Source organism: Pseudophryne corroboree, chromosome 6, assembly GCF_028390025.1.
Source record: "Pseudophryne corroboree isolate aPseCor3 chromosome 6, aPseCor3.hap2, whole genome shotgun sequence".
Lineage (NCBI taxonomy): Eukaryota > Metazoa > Chordata > Amphibia > Anura > Myobatrachidae > Pseudophryne > Pseudophryne corroboree.
The window spans coordinates 260752205-260773121 of NC_086449.1; the positions used below are offsets into that span (position 1 = coordinate 260752205).

At 43.7% G+C, this 20917-nt stretch overlaps 1 protein-coding gene across 1 annotated transcript in view; it reads right to left on the bottom strand.

Annotated features, from left to right (window-relative positions):
- Window positions 1-20917, bottom strand: part of ADAMTSL3 (ADAMTS like 3) — a 788444-nt gene that overhangs the window by 170333 nt on the left and 597194 nt on the right. Inside the window, exons 10-11 of the mRNA XM_063925941.1 lie at window positions 14184-14295; window positions 6087-6225 (exon numbers count right to left, since the gene is read on the bottom strand). Coding sequence (XP_063782011.1) covers window positions 6087-6225; window positions 14184-14295 — 251 coding nt within the window. The remainder of the gene's footprint in view (window positions 1-6086; window positions 6226-14183; window positions 14296-20917) is intronic.

The window sequence follows — 20917 nt, forward strand, 5'->3', positions numbered from 1 at the left end:
CAGCAAGCAAGGTCTCGGCTCTGATACCCGTCTCCTCCTCTCAGCTCCTCCTAACCCTCACCCGTTCCCGCTCCATTCCTTCTCCCGTCCTCCTCACCCGCCCGCCGTCTCATTCCCGCACCCCTCAAAACATGTCCCTGCTCCCACGTCTCATCTCCTCAATCTGACTTTTTTTAAAGTCGGATTGAGATTGTCGGAAACGGGGCCAAAACCGGATTTGGCCGCGTTTCCGTCAAAAACACGTGGGTCCGCAGCTATTCCGCCGATCCACGTGTTTTCCGAGAAGTTGGGAATTCCTGACTTGTCGCAAAAAATGGCCCGGCATTGAATAGGTCGGAACCCCTTCCGACCTAAACTTGTCGGAAACTGTCATCTTTCCGACAAGACAGCAGTTTCCGACAGGTATTGAATACACCCCTTAGGGCATACCTCCCAAAATGACCCTTTCCAGGAGGGACAAAATGTTCTGCTTCTGCACTTTTCTCCTAATTTATGATTACCAGTACCTGTTTTGAACAGGTTAATGGATAAGAAAGGTGTTTCAGCACAGGTGATGGCAATCATAATTTAAGAGGGAAGTCCTGGAGAGGGTCATGTTGGGAGGTATGCCTTAGGGGGAGATGTACTAAGCCTTGAAAAGTGTTACATTTCACAGTGATAGAGAACCAGCCAATGAGCTCCTAACTGCCATGTTACAGGCCCGGTTTGAAAAATGACAGCAGCTTATTGGTTGGCAATTTATCACTGCGAAATTTATCACTTTTGAAGGCTTAGTACACAGGTTCTCAAACTCGGTCCTCGGGACCCCACACAGTGCATGTTTTGCAGGTCTCCTCATAGAATCACAAGTGAAATAATTAGCTCCACCTGTGGACCTTATAAAATGTGTCTGTGAGTAATTAATACACCTGTGCACCTGCTGGGTTACATGCAGACCATGCACTGTGTGGGGTCCTGAGGACTGAGTTTGAGAGCCTGTAGCTTAGTACATCTGGCCCTTAGAGGGCGGCATGTACTAATCTTGCGGTGTACATCCCGCCACACATCGCATCCATACTAATCGCATATGTACTAACTATAGAATATTTTCTATTACGATGATTAAGTCCAGTTGGAGAAAGAGCACTATATAAATAAAATTACTATTATGAAGGGCAACAGAAAATCCTTCTATTGCTGCATATTTATAAATAGTTCCCGAAGTACCTCATATTCCATATAGGTCCATCCAGTTTGCAATGGGGAAAGTGCTTAGTGAGCTATATGATCTATTGACAAAGCAATTTTGGGATAGTTCTGACTTGAAGGCTACAGATGTGCCCTCATACACCATTGCTGCAGACGAACCAAACAGCCCTACTCTGCACACCTAGTTCGCCCCAGGAGACTGCGCTAATTAATCTGTTATATGACACTTGTATATCTGTATGTGACGGAGTCTCTGAATCTGTATATGAAGTGCTACAATGCAGCAGCTGCATCTTTTTTCAATGCCATGTTCCATTGTGTTTCATATATATACATAGTCGCACACAGATATACAAGTGTCACATATCAAATTAATCGGCACAGTCATCTGGTGCGTCCAATTTAGAGGTGCACGCAGTTGCATGTACAGCTGTGATCGCTAATGCTAATGGCTCAGCCACCATCTTGTGCATAGAGACGCCCACTGCCAGGGTCTCACACTCGCCCATCTTGTACATACATGGAAATATCGGACGCACAATGGTCGCACTATCGGACCTCTGAGGAACCCAATGCTGTCTAAGACTGAGCATCTCACCTAAGATGCAGGGGCCTCTTCAGCTGTGAATGACTTTGCAGTGGCTGACTAAGGAACACCCAAGAAATGGTCCTGACACAGCCACCCCCCCCCCCCCCCACCCATTAGCTTTCCCAAATGCTGACTACATGTCACTCAGTTTGCGAATAAACCCTCTGTGCATGCACTATCGGCAATCAATAGCAGTACATGCAATTTGCTGCTTTGGCGCATGCACAGTGGCAAAAAATTGCTCCACTGTGTCCGACATCGGCATTGCGTGCACCACTGAATCAGGCCTCCTATCCTTATCAAGCAAAGAGAGACAAGTCTGACATCTGACCAGCCAACTTATGTGTCCTTTGGGGGACTACATTAAGTAAGATGACCTACATTAGTAAATTACAGGGGTATTTCTTACTGTATCACTACGGTATGGTGAGATGCAATACAGTATGTTAAGTACACTTATTGGGCCTGATCTATCAACAGTTATTTGCGTTAAAAAAGAGATATATTTCATTTTTCTATACTTTTCGCATTTTTTAAGTATCATCTGAATATATATAAGTTTTTCAATTTTATTTATCGTTTTTGTTTTCGCTAAATTATACTTTTCGGGAGGGGGGTTCGAACTTTTCCAACTTCTATTGAAAATGAATGGAAACCTTATGTATCATTGGATTATCGTGAAAATAGACTGTAACTTTTCAGATCTTTTTTTCGCCAGCTTTTACTGGCGAGTTTAGCAATAGGCCATGATTGTTCTTGTAGTTCCACCTCTAAATTTACTTTTTTTTACAAAAAGAATATGCTAGTAAAACACGCAGTATATATACACATATAGATATATGTATGTGTGTGTAGATAGATAGATAGATAGATAGATAGATAGATAGATAGATAGATAGATAGATAGATGTTTTGTTTGTGAGTCTCTTAATAGTTCTGTTGGAAGTAAACAGCACACACTACTAAAGGCCAGTTGAATTTCATCTTAGTAACATGTTTATAACAGTCATTAGAATAACTAATCGAACTGTCTTTGTAAAAGTTCCCTCCCCTTTCAGTTTTCTAATAAGTGTCCCCATAGTAAACTAGCTATTATTTACTGCTGTAGGTCAAGTATGTGCTGACCGTCACCAAGGAACTCACTGCATTTTCAGCTCTGAAACAGAGCATGCGCACTTCATAAAAAAAAATTTTCATGCGATAAAACGACCAAAAGGTAGATTGCGATAATTATCACATTTTTGTGCTTTTATAGCAATCACATTTTCAATAAAAAATAAATAAATGATAAATACTTCGATAAAAAAATAAAAAAAGTCACGAAAAAGACACGATAAGTGACAAAAAACTGTCGAAACGTATTACATTTTTGATACATCAGCCTCATTGTCATTTCATTATTTATAGAGAAGAAACTGCACTGCCTTTTCTTGTTGAATCAGAGGCGGAACTACCGCCAGTGCAACCAGTGCGTTACACTGGGGCCCGCCTCTGTCCAGGTGCCCAAAGCATGTAATCTGGATTATACTCATCACCACCAGTGCCATTGCCATGTGGTGTCCCACAAGGTTCTATACTATCCCCCATGCTTTTTGCAGTATACATGCTCCCATTGGGCGAAATAATCAGGCGCCATGGCCTGGTCTACCACTGCTATGCAGATGATACACAACTGTACTTGTCCTTTGCTCCGGGCACTGATAACCCAGTAGCAACCCTGAATGGCTGTCTAGCTGAACTACAGGAGTGGATGAGCGCCAGTTGGCTGCGACTGAACCCGGATAAAACAGAGGTCCTTATGATACGACCGCAACATCAAAGGACAAGACTGCAGCATAGCCAACCAACTGGACTTACACTCGGGGATTCAGAATTACAGACCAGTATTGACGATTCCCGGGCAGGAGAGAATGAGGAGGGAGGTGGAGGAGGGAGCCGCAGCAGCGCTGTGTTATTGGTGGAGGCGCTGCTGCTGCTGCCCCTCTGCTTCACTATAGGCTGTCTTCCGAGAACAGCCTATAGTGAAGCAGAGGGGCAGCAGCAGCAGCGCCTCCACCAATAACACAGCGCTGCTGCGGCTCCCTCCTCCACCTCCCTCCTCATTCTCTCCTGCCCGGGAATCGTCAAGCTGCACCGAGGAGCCTGAGCCTGCGGAGAGGGTAAGTATAATTCTTCTTTCTTTCTGTCTCTTTCTTTCTTTCTGTCTTTCTGTCTTTGTTGGGACTGCCTGCCGCAATGTGTACAAATGGGGGACTGCCTGCCGCTATGTGTAAACAGGGGGAATCTGCCTGCCGCTATGTGTAAAAAGGGTGAATCTGCCGGCCGCAATGTGTAAAAAGGGGGAATCTGCTTGCCACTATGTGTAAAAATGGGGGACTGCCTGCCGCTATGTGTAAAAAGGGGGAATCTGCCTGCCGCAATGTGTAAAAAGGGGGAATCTGCTTGCCGCTATGTGTAAAAATGGGGGACTGCCTGCCGCTATATGTAAAAAGGGGGAATCTGCCTGCCACAATGTGCAAAAATGGGGGACTGCCTGCCGCTGTGTGTAAAAATGGGGAATCTGCCTGCCGCTATGTGTAAAAAGGGGGAATCTGCCTGCCGTAATGTGTAAAAAGGGCACGCTGTCTGCCGTAATGTGTAAAAAGGGGACGCTGTCTGCCGTTATGTGTAAAAAGGGGACGCTGTCTGCCGTTATGTGTAAAAAGGGGACGCTGTCTGCCGTTATGTGTAAAAAGGGGTACGATGTCTGCCGTTATGTGTAAAAAGTGTACGCTGTCTGCCGCTATGTTTAACAAGGGCACGCTGTCTGCCGTTATGTGTAAAAAGTGTACGCTGTCTGCCGCTATGTGTAACAAGGGCACGCTGTCTGCCGTTCTGTGTAAAAAGGGGACGCTGTCTGCCGTTCTGTGTAAAAAGTGCACGCTGTCTGCCGTTATGTGTAAAAAGGGGGACGCTGTCTGCCGTAATGTGTAAAAAGGGGACGCTGTCTGCCGTAATGTGTAAAAAGAGGAATCTGTCCACTGTAAGGTGTAAAAGGGTCTCTACTTGGTGTAGTGGTGTTACTGTGCGGCGTAATTTGAATAATGGAGACTACTGTGCACCGTTTTATGAATTGGTATTATTTTGTGGCCACACCCCTTCCCCATGAAGCCACGCCACTATGTATTTTTGCGCGCACCCACGGCGCGCACTGCCCCTGTTTTGCATGCAGGGGTGGGGCTCCGATGCCGTTTCTTGCACACAGTGCTAAAATGTCTAGTTACGGCACTGTTGCTAGGTATCCATTTCTCTGGCCCTGAGCAGGTCCACCTCACCAGATCCTCTCCAGGGGTGAGGGGGTGGACTTGGATGGGATGTGGGGGGGCGCAAAGCATTTCGTCGCACCTGGGCCCACTGCTCGCTAGTTCCGCCACTGTGTTGAATATAGTCTCAGAACACAAACAGAATAAAGGTCAAATATTACATGTACTGCTGTATATATGAAGAGCTCTTTTACATGTACAAATCCATATTGCCCTTCTCTTCCTGTACTGTGTAGTTGACAAAGAGGCTCCAAGTTGGAATGAACACTAATGTAACGAAGAATTTATGTGGAAGCTCAAAATATAAGTTAAAGCCTTGAAAACATAAACAAAATTCATTTTCCTCATCCCTTTACTTCATCTACAGTTACTTGTAATGTTTCCTCTGCCTCTCCCATCTGATACACACTTCCTTCTGTGAGCCGACAGGAAATCATGGATTCAGTAAAGTCACAAGGTGGGTGGAGGATCTGACACAACAACATCAAACTCCTAAATCATGGAGGTAGAAGATTGATGGGGCTTGGATTTACTGCTGTTAGGGCTGCATTGACACAGGATTTAATGTTCTCCTCCTTGAGAGGAAACAGCACTTAGTCTGGACATCTGATTACCTAAATGAAGCAGCATAATTCAGCTAAAATTTTAATGAATGGGATTATAATTTGGTTTGACTAAGCAGCCATGCGTGTTTCCAAGCAGACAATGATCTCCAGACAGGAGGTGGTCTTACAGTATTGCTTCAGAAACTACATGTAAAATGTATTTATGTTCTGCATTTACTTAGGCTAACCACATATGTGTCATAAGCAAAGGCAGAGGTGTGGTTAGCGTGGAATAAGGGAAATGGAGCAGGAACTGGAAATAAACTGGAGGGTTTCCTAGGCTGTTCTTCTCCATGTTCTGCGGCTCTAGTGAGATGTGTACAATGACAGCCTGACACTATTATTAAATCTACTACTGCACACTATCAATATCAATACAAATCTATAGCTTTATGTACCAACCTAGATGGACAGGGATCCATATTGCACTCCTTCAGCTTAGGTTTAGGCTTCTTGTTTTCTGGATAATGATGACAATAGTGATCCGGGACAGTTCGATTAAATCGCATATCGACACATTCTGCTGAATTTAGCTGATAACCTGCAAACAAAGCACAAGAGAATGACTACAAAATCCTGTAAGTAACTGTGACACTCTGGGCACATCTTATATTAGCTATCTTATAATTCAAACTATAATACTGTCTGAGATATAATAAAGACTTTTGTTACTACATAGGCTTATTTCTAAACTTTATAAACCAGATTGCATATTTTGATCTTACATCAAAAGTCTACATTCCTCAACTATCTGCCCATACACACAGAGCCGGATTAAGGGGTGCCCAGGGGGTACATTACTCTGGGCCCCCTCTCCCAGGGGCTGTCCACCACATGGTGTGTGGACAGTGCTCCCTCTGGCTGCTACTGCGGTGCGCGAGGATGCAGGCTGTGTGACTGTGGTGGGTGCAGGGATGTGGCTGCCATGGCTCCAGACTGCCTTCAGGGGCCGCTGCTCCTCCTGTACCCTGTCACACTACACTCACTGCATTTTCCCCCTCATCCCCCCACGCGCCGGAGAGCTCTCACACCACACAGCATCCGCTATCTCCCCCCGTCTCCTCCACCTGCCGGAAGATGCCCGACTTCAGCGGCCCCGCCATCCTCCCTTCTCCAGCAGCCGCCCTGTGTTGGGGGTGAAGCAGTTACCGGACAGTTCCAGGAGTGTACTCGACTCCGGCCTCACACTACAGTGCGGCGCCATGGTGCTGCATTGGCGCTGGCACTCTGATCCTCCAGCCGCTGGCCTCCTCTTCATCCTGTGCCTGGGTCCGCGGGCCTCATTAGCGGTGAGTGACCAGAGAGCCCTGTGCCCTCCTGCCCCCCCACCGCCCTGTGTGTGGCCCCATGTACCCCCCTGCCTTATGTGTGTGTGGCACCCTCTACCCCCCTCAGCCTGGTGTGTGGCCCCCTGTGCCCCCCTGTGTGTGTGTATGACCCCTTGTGCCCTCCTGCCCCACCCCCCCAACCTCCTGTGTGTGGCCCCTCTACCACCTGTCTTTTGTGTGTGTGGCACCATCTACTCCCCTCCTCAAGTTGTTCTGTGGCCCCCTGTGCCCGCAGCCTTTGTGTGTGTGTGTGTGTGTGTGTGTGTGTGTATGTGTGTCAGCCTGTGCCCCCCTACTCCTGTGTGCATAACATTCTATGCTCCCCCATGTGTGGTGCATTGTGTGTCCCGTACCCTGTGTTCATGATACTCTGTGCCCCCATTCCCCTATGTTTGATCCACTTTGCACCCCCTGCACCTCTGTGTGTGTGTGGTGCCCAGTGATATAGATATACAGATGAAGTCCTCCTCATCTATCCCTTTAATAGGATTAACTGAGCCAGGGCAGTCGGACTTAATCCCCTGCTGTAATGACTTAATTTCCTGCTGTATTGTTCTCTCTGTATTGTATTGCAGCTGAGAACAATAGATGAAAGGCTTATACTAATAAGACATGGTGCACCTAGGCGCAGTAGAGAAGACTAGATGAGCGAGGCCCCATCTGTATATATATATATATATATATATATATACACACATATATACACATATATATATATATATATATATACACATATATATATATATATATATATATATATGTATATACCAATGCAGGTGGCACGCAGAGACTTGTAGCGTGAATAAAACTGTGAAATGTTTATTTCTAAGTTTCGGGGATCGAGTCCCCTTTATCAGGAAACACAGCATTTATAAACGCTACAAGCCTATGAGTGCCGCCTGCATCGAGTGACACTTCAAACTAGAGGGCACCAGAGCAAGATAATTTATAGCAGAGAGCGGAGTGCCGGATCAAGCCTGGTGTGTGTGTATGTGTGTGTATATATATATATATATAGATATATATATAGATATATATAGATATATAAAACTTTTATTTTAGTCCATGGGGGCCCCCTGCTCTTTAGTGCCCCTGGCCACCCTGGAGCCTTAATCCATCTCTACATACACATTTTAGCCATTCTTGAGCTCTGCAGTAAAATAAAATGTCTGCTGCCTGCAGGCTTACTTTGAAGATCTTTCAAATAAATATTTTAACATATCTCTGACAATGACCCTAATAATAATGGTCTGAAAAACTGAGGTACACTCTTTTGTCTGTTCTACACTCTTCTGCTGTTATGGGGCCTGAATCTGCTGTCGGACGGCTCTCTGTGCACGGACGCATTTTCGCTTATCTCCGTCCTACAGTACTCTGAGTTGGTTGGATCAGTCTTTCTGTGAAAATGGCCCATTCGGCCCGGAACATGACAGCTAAATGTGAGCTCACAAAACAGCCCTGTATTGGGCATACTTACCGACTTTCTGGCAGCCAGGTCATACAGCAGGGAGCCTGGCCTCATAATCGGTGGGTGGTGAGGGGGCATGGAAGTGCGATCGCGTCATCGTGGCCCCGCTATTCAATGATCAGATTACCAGCATTGAAAAGTGTGGGGGCGGGGCTACAATGACACAATTGAGAGCGAATCGCTTCATCAGTCTTCCCAGACCACCTACTTTAAAGAACAGCTGCAATGATGCTGCGTGGGATGTAGGAGGCTGAGAATGGTTAAGCCAACTCTGGGAGACTTGCCTATCTTTCTGTGGGGCCAGGAGCACTACCTGAATTCCAAGAGCCTCCCGGCCGATCCGTGACAGTAGGCAAGTATGGTCTTTGGGGAATGTCACAAGACTGTCATGGGCATATCTAGAACTCTGTGCAATACTGAGATGTGTGTACGCGGAAGGGAAGCCTGTTTCCAACAGATCTGCTGCTCTAAAAACAATGGACCGAGGGTATAAAGTGAGTAGAGGGGCACTGATTAGATAATATGCAAACATAATGGCCTATTGAAAGGAGGAAGGAGATAACCGAGTTATCGTATGCTGCTCGATCGGAGGTATAAGTGTGAGAAACATTGCAGATGTTAGGAAGGTTCCTAAATCCACTGTGTCTTTTGTCATTAATGCGTGGAAGAAAAAGGTCATTGCAGGAATGCACCTCGTCCTGGACGACAAATGAAACTGCAACCCAGGGACCGCAGAGTGATAACCAGTGAGCTGCGAAAGAACACGGGTCATCCCACCCATGAATACCACTGCACATGACATCTAAATGGCCACTAATGTGCCCGTTTAGAGAAGAACACTTCGTAGGGAGGCCCATGCACTTGAATATTATGGGCAAGCAGCTGCTCATGAACCTCTAATCACAAAGAAGAATGCAGTCCAGCACTAACAATGGTGTAAAGAGCACAAAAACTGGACAATGGAAGAATGGCAGCGAATGTTATGAAGTGACGAATCACAATTTACACTTTTCAGATCAGATGGATGTGTTTGGGTTCGGCGAGTGCCAGGAGAACATCTGATGCCAGAGTGTACAGTACCTACAGTAAAGCATGGAGGTGGTGGTGGTGTTATGCTGTGGGGCTGTTTCAGCTGGTTTAGCATGGACCCACTAGTTGTAATGCATGGTCACAAAATCTCTAAGAAGTATAGAGATGTTCTCTTCTCAAGAACTCTGTGCTCCCTATAGACGATATTGCCACCTGTCATGTTTTAAGGGTGATGCTGGACTAGTATACAGAAAATTCAATGGCCCAGATGGACTGGCAAACTCCTTAACCCCACTCAGAACCTCTGGGACAAATTGGAGTGACAGGTGTGTTTTAGGCCGACTTGACCTTCTTCAGTGTCACAATTGGTCGATGTACTTAAGGCAGAACTGCAAAATGTACCTTCTGCTGTTGATCAGGAACTTGTGGTCAGTTTGCCAAGAGGACTGTCTGCAGTAATCACTGCACATGGTGGACATACAAAGTACTGACATCCACAAAATTTGTTTGCTGTCAGTGTCCAATAGCTTTTGTCCACATAGTGTAGTAAGTCAGTTTTCCACAGCTGCCCGCAAATTGGGGGTTATTAAGATGTGGAAGCAAAAAGCAGGTGGGACAGATGTAACATGTGCAGTGATATTTGCTACATGCAAAAGCAGCCAGTATTAACCCTGCACAGAAAAAAATGTATTTCCTCCCCGTTGCATTTCAAAATGGTTTGCTCCAGATACAATCTTATGTGCTTTTTCTACCTTGCTTCCAAATCCGAATCAGGCCGATATAGCCAATCTGTATGTGACTCAGAATAGGGATGCATTTAATTTACCAGCTGTCGGGATCCCGACGGTTAGGATACCGATGCCGGACTCTCGACAGCCAACAATGCCGCCGGCCAGAATCCTGGCGCAACAGGGCTATTCCCACTCGTCCACAGAGTGGGAATAGATCCTGCAAGGGGACTCTTAGCACTCGCCTTGCTGCCAGCATTCTGGCGGGCGGGATGCCGCTGTCGGGATTTTGACAGCTTGCACCCCGCCCACCGGTAATCCATACTGAACCCTCAGAATGAACCCCATAGCCTTCCTTCTAGCTATCATTGGTTTTCTCTGCACTGAAATCATGGGGGATAATTTACAACTGGGAAATATGGACCCACAATACATTTCACTATGCGCAAATATGCATGATTGTCTGGCACATAATAGATGAATGTCTGCGCTCTTTTGAAATTCCTAAGAGAATGCTCTGCACTCTGTGAGTCCAGCTGGTTATACATGCAGTAATTGATCAACTTTCCTTATAAATCCTACAATATGTCTCAAATACATCATTAGAGTGAGTGACATCTTCTCTGTCTTTATGATGGATCACTATCGTACATTACATTTTTTTGCTAGAACCCTGTCTATAAATGGGATTCACTAAATAGGCCATGTGTGTAAGATGCAAAATGTGTTCCACTGAATATGTAGGAAGACGATGAGCATAAAGCCCTTTTGTTGGGAGAAGAAGATGCTGCTCTGACAGCCCATGTAAATGTGCTCCCTACAGATGGAGCCTCCCTCATCATTGCTGTGCCTCTGCCTAAATGGAGGATTAGTCACGCCTAAGCGATAGCTCAGGTTGTTCAATTGTTGCACGGACAAGCGCGTTGAGGCATGACTACATATACAGCATGCAATACACATCTTCACCACTAGATGGCTAATGTTCCACTAATCCAGTACTGTAGAGCGAATAGCGGTGATTGATCTACAAGCTCTGGCAAATAGTCAGTGATGACTGTAATGTTACTGTATACTGTACACACAGACCAATGGTCAGACGGAGAGAGTCAATTTAAAAACAAACAAACTAATAAATCAGTCAATAAAATTAGTGTATACAGACGCAAGCGAATGTGTTAAAGCAATGGTCCATTGATGGGTTATGTGAACGTCCAAGTCCGTAGACTAATCAATAAATAAAAATAGTGTACACAGATGCAAACAAACATGTTAAAGCAATGGTCCTTTGACGTTAGGCATACAGTACTATATGTGAGCATCCAAGTCTCATAGAAAATGCAGCAAAACCCATGTGAAGTGATCACTGCTTACATTTACACATGAGCTTGTGTCTCTATCAACAGGTGTTGTGGCCAAGTGGTGAAGTGTCCCGCATTCCATGCTCAGAGTCCCGGGTTCGATTCCCAAAGTGTGAATGCCTTTGTTTTTTTTCTTCTTGACACTTTTTTTTTTTTATAACATTCATATATTTAAGAGCCTTACATTCAATAGAATTATGCACACAAGAAAAGACCTGTTTCCATAACTAACTGTCGGGGCATCTGATACGCAAATCCGTAGTACAGTACTGTACTGTTTAATGTACATTCACTCTGGCCCTCTCTAGTCCTTTACCCCAACCATAGCGACTGTAATATCAGCCTTTATTTACATACTGAGCTGGCCTCTTTGTCTGAAAAGATCAGTATCTCAGGGGAGGGGGAAGGATGAGGGGGGAGGTGGTGAGTTCAGAGACGCTGTAGAAAATATTAATTCTCTGTCGGGAACCAAAAAAAAGAAACCAATAAATAAAAATAGTGTACACATACGCAAACAAATGTGTTAAAGCAATGGTCCTTTGACGTTAGGTTTATGTGAGCTATTAAATTAAATTAGGCTTAAAGCTTAATATCTCCGGTTCTGGGGGTCCAATCGGCTCAGAACTGGGTTGGTATGGAAGGGGAGATGATTAGCTACCAGAGGATACCTACCCAAAGTTTCTATAACCCCCACAAGGCTAACAGCAAGCGTTGGAACCCATGGTGGCATGTGTTATCTTTATAAGTATAATGGGGAGAGATAAAAGCTCCTCCCTAAGATCCTGGATGCCAAAACACAGTGCTTATCATCTCTGCACAGTATTTTCTATTTGAGTACTAAGTAGCATGAACAGCTTGTAACATACTCTGCTCTAAAGGCTACAGAAGCAAGTGTTATCTTTCTAAGTATAATGGGGAGAGGTAAAAGCTCATCCCTAAGTTCTTGTATGCCAAAACACAGTGCTTAGCGTCTCTGTAGAGTATTTTTTATCTAGTCAAGATCCCCGCACCCCGTGCAAGCTGGTTGGGCAATCGGAGGGGACCCAACACACGGTTGCTTGCCGTTTCCCTTTGCTGTGTCACATAAACTAGTGGCCGGTCTGCCCCGAAAGACAAGAGTCTCCTCTTTCGTATGGTACCAGTCTCGAGTCTCACGGACACCAAGAACCGGAGATATCGGGGTGCAAAATGAACCCATTTTCCTATAGACTATAATGGGCCCATTAATTAAGACCCACCATGGGTTCTGATGCTTGATGTTAGCTTTGTTGGGGTCACATAAACTTTGGGTTGGTATCTTCCCTTCCATACCAACCCGGTTCTGCACTGATTGGACCCCCAGAACCAGAGATATTAAGTATTAAGCCTATTTTAATTTCATTTCATTTAATAGCTCACATAAATCTAACGTTAATTGACCATTGCTTTAACACGTTCGTTTGCATCTGTATAGACTATTTTTATTTATTGATTTGTCTACTGGGTCTCATTGCCGCAATATATCTTAAATATCGTAATGATACGCGCGTACAGCATTGCCCATACAGTGTACAGTAAAGTAGTTCTTGCGCTATAGTGTACTGTATTTCAATGGAGACCACACGCATGCGCAATGGTGATTTTAAAAAGCAAGATCTGGTGGATGATCGCAGGTATTACACTCACTGGTAACGCCGAACGCTATAATAAGCTCTGTGAGCCTTCCTACAACTAGGCACGCCGCCTTGCGCACAGGCACGCTGCGACTCCGTGATCAGGACTAACTCCATAGACAGTATAGATGAGCGAGGCTCCATCTGTACTTCCCTTGAGTATAACTCAAATATTCATTCTATCAAAACAATGTGTTTAGAGAGCAATGGGTACAGAATGTGGATTGAAAACTGGGCAGGCTAGATGGGCCAAGTGGTTCTTATCTGCGGTCAAATTCTATGTTTCTATGTTTACACCATTTAGAGCCACCTATCTATGCTCTTCTCCACGTAAACAAAAGTATTCATACAAACAGGCACACATGACAAAACACCATTTACTCTACCTGCAATACATTTCCCATTGCATAAATTAGTTTCAATTGCACCAGCACACCCACATATACAAGAACAAAATAGGATTCTGTGAGGTAAAAATGTTTTGTTCTCCCAAGAGAAATTCTAATGCCTGTCCATAAGAAGCGCAGGCTTTACTGGCTAACATCAATATTAGCTGGTGCTCTGTCATGTCTAAAACACATCACCTAATTGCTACAAGCAGCTTCTGTGCTTTCCACTATATCGGCTCTGTAAATCCTATTGACGTCAATAGGAGCTACAACACAATCTCTATTCATGAATTATTCTTCATGAATTTACCCCGAGACACCCCTCCCTGAATAATGCAAAGTAAAGTGTGTGATGTTAAAGGAATAGCTCTACCCCAACTAAATTAAATTATTTTTCATACCATACTTGGATCATAACAAGTTTCCATGATTTGAAAACTTTTTTGGGAGGTATTTGAATGTATATGGATGGAAATATAGTTATTTTGTTAAAATGTTGCATAGTTTCTGAGCAGCAAATGAATAGAAATATTCCTGAATTACTCACCTCCCCCACAGGTTACAGTGCACGGAAAGAAGTCTGTCTGCCTCCACTGGTGACTAATGGGTTGGTAGAAAAAAAACTGTACCACGCTATCTTTAGGAGAAACGTACTTCGTCTGGAGAGAGTTTTGGGACAAAATATTAATGTGCAATAATTGTGACATGATAATATATAATCTGTTATACAATTTCTATCAATAACAATTGTATTCAATTAACATTTTATTTCTATAATTTTTTTATTTTATTTATTTTTCGTTGTTATTTCCGAAAACACTTATCTGAAAAACGAACAGACTTTCATCAAATTAGACCAGAGCCTGTGGATTACCACTCTGATTCTACTAGTAATGTCTGAATGTGTACTCTAGCATTCCCAGAGTGCTTTGAGAATGTTATTATAACATAAGCTAATACGAACGTGTAAAGTCTATGGATAAATATTCTGGTAAATACTGTAGACTCTTTTTAAAACATCAAATAGGGCCTGTTCTTTACCATATTTCTGTGTTAAGCAATGAAATGCACGTAAATAATAAAATCGTTTTGAAGTGCTATCTATACACACAGGAATAATAATCTTAGCTGACGGGAAAAATGAACCTATTTTTAAATCACTGGTAAGTTATAATTAAAAATTACACATAAAATGATTTAATTTACTAAGGATCATGAACACAGGTCCAGAGAGGTTTGCCAGATATGTCGTTCCATACTACCTCTGGAGACAGTTTTTGGAAGGCTTTATGCTCTGAAAACTTAATTTAGCTCCTAATTAGAAGTTGTAAAAAACAGATTATGGAAACATGGCAAAAGAACTCAGCATACTAGTACCAAAACGAAAGAAGCAGTAAGGGAAGGAAGCAAACTATTACAGAAAATTGTGCCTTGTTGACTCTTAGTCTAAAGCCACATTTTCAGTCAAAGTATTGACGTGCTGACATTTTTCACCATCATTTCACCATCATTTGACTAGGCCACCCCAATGAGTTCAAACTACACCTCTTTACTGTGTACCTGTCACCTATACACTGGAGGAAGTAGCCATTTTTGTGGACTCAGTTTATCAATTCACTAGGAATCAATGAGAAATTAGGTATTATCTACCTTGGCCGTGGTAGTGGGAATATGTGGATTTTTTTTCATTTTTTATTTTTTTTAAATGGCTGGGGGACATTGTTCTGAGGTCACATATACATTTTCAGGGGTGGTACAGAATACAAATGTTCTATAAAACAGTTGCACAAGATGCTATTTATAAAATGAATTATGTTTAGTTTTGGGCATTAGACGCATACAATAGACACGAGAAGAACAGTTTCTGTGCATGATAAGGAGACGCTCTACCAAACTTCAGACGGGCTCGCAAATTCTAGTTCTTCATCAAAACCGAGAGGAGGAGGAGGAGCTGGGACGCTAGGATGCTGATGGAAACCGGAAGTGAAGCAGCGGCGGAAGTCGGGGCAGGTGACGGGCTGAGCGCAGCGGAGCATGCAGCAAGAGGATCGCTGCTACTGCCGCCGGTGTGTGTGTTGGAGTGAGTGAGAGAGAGTGGGTGAGTGTGAAGGTCCCCACCACTGCTGGGCCACCGCTGCTGCAGCAAGTGGGGGAAGTAAGGGAGTAAGAGTGTGAGGGACAGTACTGTGTGTGAAAGAGAGCCACGTTTCCATGTCTGTGAAAGAGGTGTGTGAGGGCTGATGCTGCTGCTGGGTGAGAGAGAGGGTGCTGGGGGAGAGAAAAGTTGTGTGGGCTGCTGCTGCAGGGTGAGTGCGTGTGCGCTGCTAGGGGAGAGAAAGCGTGTGAGGGCTGTTGCTGCTGGGTGAGTGAGAGTGTGCTGCTGCAGCCACAGCCTGCATGAGAAGGGACTGCGAACGGTGGACGAACTAGGTGCCGGAAGCCGGGTGCACAGCAGCAAGTGAAAAGTAGGTGCAGAGAGATGGAGAAACTGCAAGTAGGAGTAGCGGTGACGCAGGTGAGGGCTCACTCAGATAAGTATTGATTATCTACTTCATTGTGTATGAGATTGAATTAGCTATTTCTGTTCTGTTGTGAATATTGGTTCTGTTCAAAGCTAGGTCATAGTCAATATAGTTACATAGTTACATAGTTACATAGTCAGTGAGGTTGAAAAGAGGCAAAATGCCCATCGGGTTCAACCAGTATTCTGCTTAATCTGTTCATATTATAATGTGCATGCTGAAGTAATGTTTTAGTACCGATTTACAGCAATAATTCCAACCACTCCCAGATAATGTTAATGTCAAAATGCTAAATGATAAAGCCCTTGATGCATTTTCCTGTTAGAAATTTGTCCAATCCATCTTTAAATGCAATTACAGAGTCTACCATTACTACCTTCTCCGGCAGGGAGTTCCAAATCTTTATTCCCCTTACGGAGAAGAACCCTTTCCTACGTTGTGTACGGAATTTTCTTTCTTCTAGTCTCAGTGAGTGCTCTCGCGTCCTATACAGAGTTCTTTTAATAAACAAATCCGCTGCTAACACCTTGTAATGACCCTTTACATATTTGAAGATATTAATAATGTCTCCTCTTAGTCTCCTCTTTTCTAGTGAATACATATTTAATTTAGTAAGCCTCTCCTCATATTCCAGTGTAGCTAACCCTTTAATCAATTTAGTAGCTCGTCTTTGAACTCTTTCTAGTTCCCCGATATCCTTTTTGTAATATGGGGCCCAGAACTGAACGCAATATTCCAGGTGTGGGCGTACCAATGATTTGCACAATGGCAGGATTACATCTTCATCCCTGGTCTCAATGCCCCGTTTAATGCACGCAAGCACTTTACTTGCCTTCTTTGCTGCAGTTTGGCATTGTGTACTGTTACTAAGCCTTTTATCTATGAGCACCCCCAAATCTTTTTCCACCATAGTTACTCCTAGATTTTCTCCATCTAGAGTGTAGGATGCAAGTGTGTTTTTTGTCCCAAAATGCATAACTTTGCATTTTTGTATGTTGAACCTCATTTTCCATTTAGATGCCCATAATTCCAGTTTAACTAAGTCATTCTGTAGAGACTCTACATCGGTTTCTGAGTTAATTACCTTACACAGTTTAGTGTCATCTGCAAAGATTGACACTGTGCTTTCCAGGCCTATTCCTAGATCATTGATAAATATAATGAACAGCAGTGGGCCAAGAACAGACCCTTGTGGTATTCCGCTGACTACTGGTGCCCAGCTGGAGAAGCTCCCATTGACCACTACTCGTTGTACCCTGTTATCCAGCCAATTACCTATCCATGTACAAATAGTATTTCCTAGGCCAAGTTCCCTTAATTTGTGGACCAGTCTCCTATGTGGCACTGTATCGAAGGCTTTTGCAAAATCAAAGTAAACCACGTCCACTGCTTTTCCATGGTCAAGATTCTTGCTCACTTCCTCGTAGAAGCTAATTAAATTGGTTTGACATGATCTGTTCCTTACAAACCCATGCTGACTTTTAGTAATAAACTTAGTTGCCTGTAGGTGCTCCTCTATGCTATCCCTCAAAATGCCTTCCAATATTTTACCCACTATAGATGTTAAACTAACTGGTCTATAGTTTCCAGGATTATTTTTAGCTCCCTTTTTAAATAAAGGCACTACGTCAGCTATGCGCCAATCCTTTGGTACCATGCCTGATCTAATCGAACTATTGAAAATCAGGTATAAGGGTTTTGCTAGCTGTGTCCTAAGCTCCATAATAACCCTAGGATGAAAACCATCTGGGCCTGGTGATTTATTAATCTTTAACTTGCTTAGCCTCTCCAGGACTACTTCCTCACTTAAACAGGTATCTAACCAAGAGTCATTACCTTCACTGTCGTTAAGCACTACTGCCACCTGTGTATCCTCCCTGGTGAATACTGACGAAAAAAAATTGTTCAATATTTCCGCTTTTAATTTGTCATCGTTTGTCAATGATCCCAATTCATCTTCTAATGGGCCCACGTTCTCCTTCTTCAACCTTTTGCTGTTTATATATTTATAAAACTTTTTAGGATTGGTTTTACTCTCTATAGCGATTTGCTTTTCGTTTGCAATTTTAGCAGCTCTTATAATATCGTATTGCATAGTTTTGTATTGTTTTGCATTGCTCTTCAGAAGGTAATAGGGAGTTGAGTTGTCAAGCAATGGGAGGGGCCCTGATTGAGAATCTCACTCAGTGCGTGTCGTGCAAGATGTATGCACACCTGGAGCAGCCGACCCAGTGTGAATACATCTGCACGAGATGTGTGCGAACTGTTGCCCTGGCAGCCAAGGTAACTGATCTAGAGCAAACCGTTACGCAACTGAGGGATATTCACAATCTGGAACAAAGTTTAGATAGAACGGTGGATGAGTTGCAGGGGAGACACCGGTAGACAAGGATAATCAGGTAGCTAGCTGGGTCACTGTTAGAAGGCAGAAAAAGAGGGAAAGGCATGACATCGCTGAACTATCAAACCTGAACAAATGCGCCCGATTGGATGAAGATTCGGAGGATGACAGCGAGGAAATGACGGAGATGGAGGAGACTGTTCCCTCTAGCAACCAGAGGAGTGGTACCTCCGTCACAGATGAGATGAAAGAGAGAGAGGTACCCAGGCAGATTGTGGTGGTAGGGGACTCTATCATCAGGAAGACAGATAGGGCAATCTGCTACTGAGACCGTGATTGCCGTACGGTCTGTTGTCTCCCGGGTGCTCGGTTACGGCACATCGCGGACCGTGAAGATAGATTGTTGGGAGGAGCTGGGAATGACCTGGAGGTCTTGGTGCACGTTGGCACCAACGACACAGTTAATGGTAGGTGGGATGTCCTTAAGAAAGATTATAGGGATTTAGGCCGTAAACTTAAGGAAAGGACATCTAGGGTAATATTCTCCAAATATTACCCATGCCACGCGCTAGCCCAGGGAGGCAGAGGGAGATCAGGGAGGTGAATGTGTGGCTTAGAGACTGGTGTAGGAAGGAGGGGTTTGTGTTTCTGGAACACTGGGTGGACTGCTTGTTCAGGCGCCATCTTTTTTGTTGCGATAGATTGCACCTGAAAGAGGAGGGGGCTGCGGTGCTGGGGGGAAGGATGGTTAGACGGTTGAGGAGCTTTTAAACTAGGAACCTGGGGGGAGCGTTTAGTTAGAAACTACGGATAATGCAGTGAGAATAGCAAGGATGGTAGTAGTGAGATAAATGGGGTTGGAGAAGGGGGGAGGGAAAGAACAGCTGGCAAGGGTACTAAAAAGGGTATTACCAAAGGTATTGCCAAAACTTTAGCTAACAACAATTGCGGGTCTTCATTACAGCATATAGAAAATAATGTAAGTAGCATAAGGGAAAATATTTATGTTGGGGCGGAGAGTTTAGAAGGACTAAATGAGTTGATCAAAGAGAATGGTAAGTATGAGGGGGTAATAAGGGAGGGAGCAGAAGAACTGTCAGTAAGAGTAACTCTAGGGAGGCACATGTAAACAATGATAGGATACCCTTAAGAAAACAAACAAGGGAAACTCTAAATTAAAATGTATGCTTGCGAACTCAAGAAGCCTAGCAGGTAAAATGGGGGAATTGGAATTGATAGCATCAAAGGCTGAGTATGATCTTACAGGTATTACGGGAACATGGTGGGACGACTCTCACGACTGGGTGGCAAACTTGGAGGGGTATTCTCTTTTCAGGAGAGACAGGGCTAACAAAAGAGGAGGAGGTGTATGTCTTTATGTTAAGCCATCTCTTAAACCATTCTTAAAGGAGGTTATCTGCGAAGGGATTGGAGATAATGTGGAGTCAAAATGGGTAGAAATCTCAAGTGGGGGTATTGATGCAAAGAAACTAGTTATAGGCATGTGCTACAAGCAGCCGGATATTAGCATACATGAGGAAGAACAGCTCTTGCAGCAAATTGAAAAGGCTGCGGGATTGGGGATATCCTGGTGATTGGGGATTTTAATTACCCTGATATAAACTAGAGTAATGAGTCATGTGGTAAGGCTAGGGGCAACAGGTTCTTAAATACGTTAAAGGATCACTACAGGTCTCAACTAGTTGAGGACCCAACTAGAGGTAAAGCTACTCTGGATCTAGTAATTACTAATAATGTTGACATTATATCAAACACTAAAGTTGGGGAGACTTTGGGGAACAGTGATCCCTATATGATCACATTTGAAATCAGTTTCAAGAAACATAGCTATAAGGGATCAACCAAAACATTTAACTTTAGAAAGGCTAACTTCAGTATGCTGAGAAGTGCAATAAACAACATTGACTGGGAAGATTTGTTTCATGGCAAGAACACTCCGGAAATGTGGGATGCATTAAAAGGGTTGCTAGATAGCAATATTCACAAATTCATTCCCATGGGCAGCAAATGCAGGAGTACCAAACTCAAAACGATGTGGCTTAATAAGAAGGTCAAGGAAGAAATGGATAATAAGAGGCGTGCTTTCAAAGCATTTAAATCTAATGGAACGGAGGAGTCATTTCAGTACTACAAGGAATGCAATAGAAGATGCAAAAATGCAATAAGAGCAGCTAAAATTGAAAACGAAAAGCAAATCGCTATAGAGAGCAAAACCAATCCTTAAAAGTGTTTTAAATACATAAACAGTAAAAGGTTAAAAAAGTCGAACGTAGGTCCAACAAAAGATGAAATTGGAGTATTGATAAATAAGGACGAAACAAAAGCGGAAATACTGAACAAATTTTTGTCATCGGTGTTCACCAGAGAAGAACTGACGATGGGAGCAGTGAATAACGA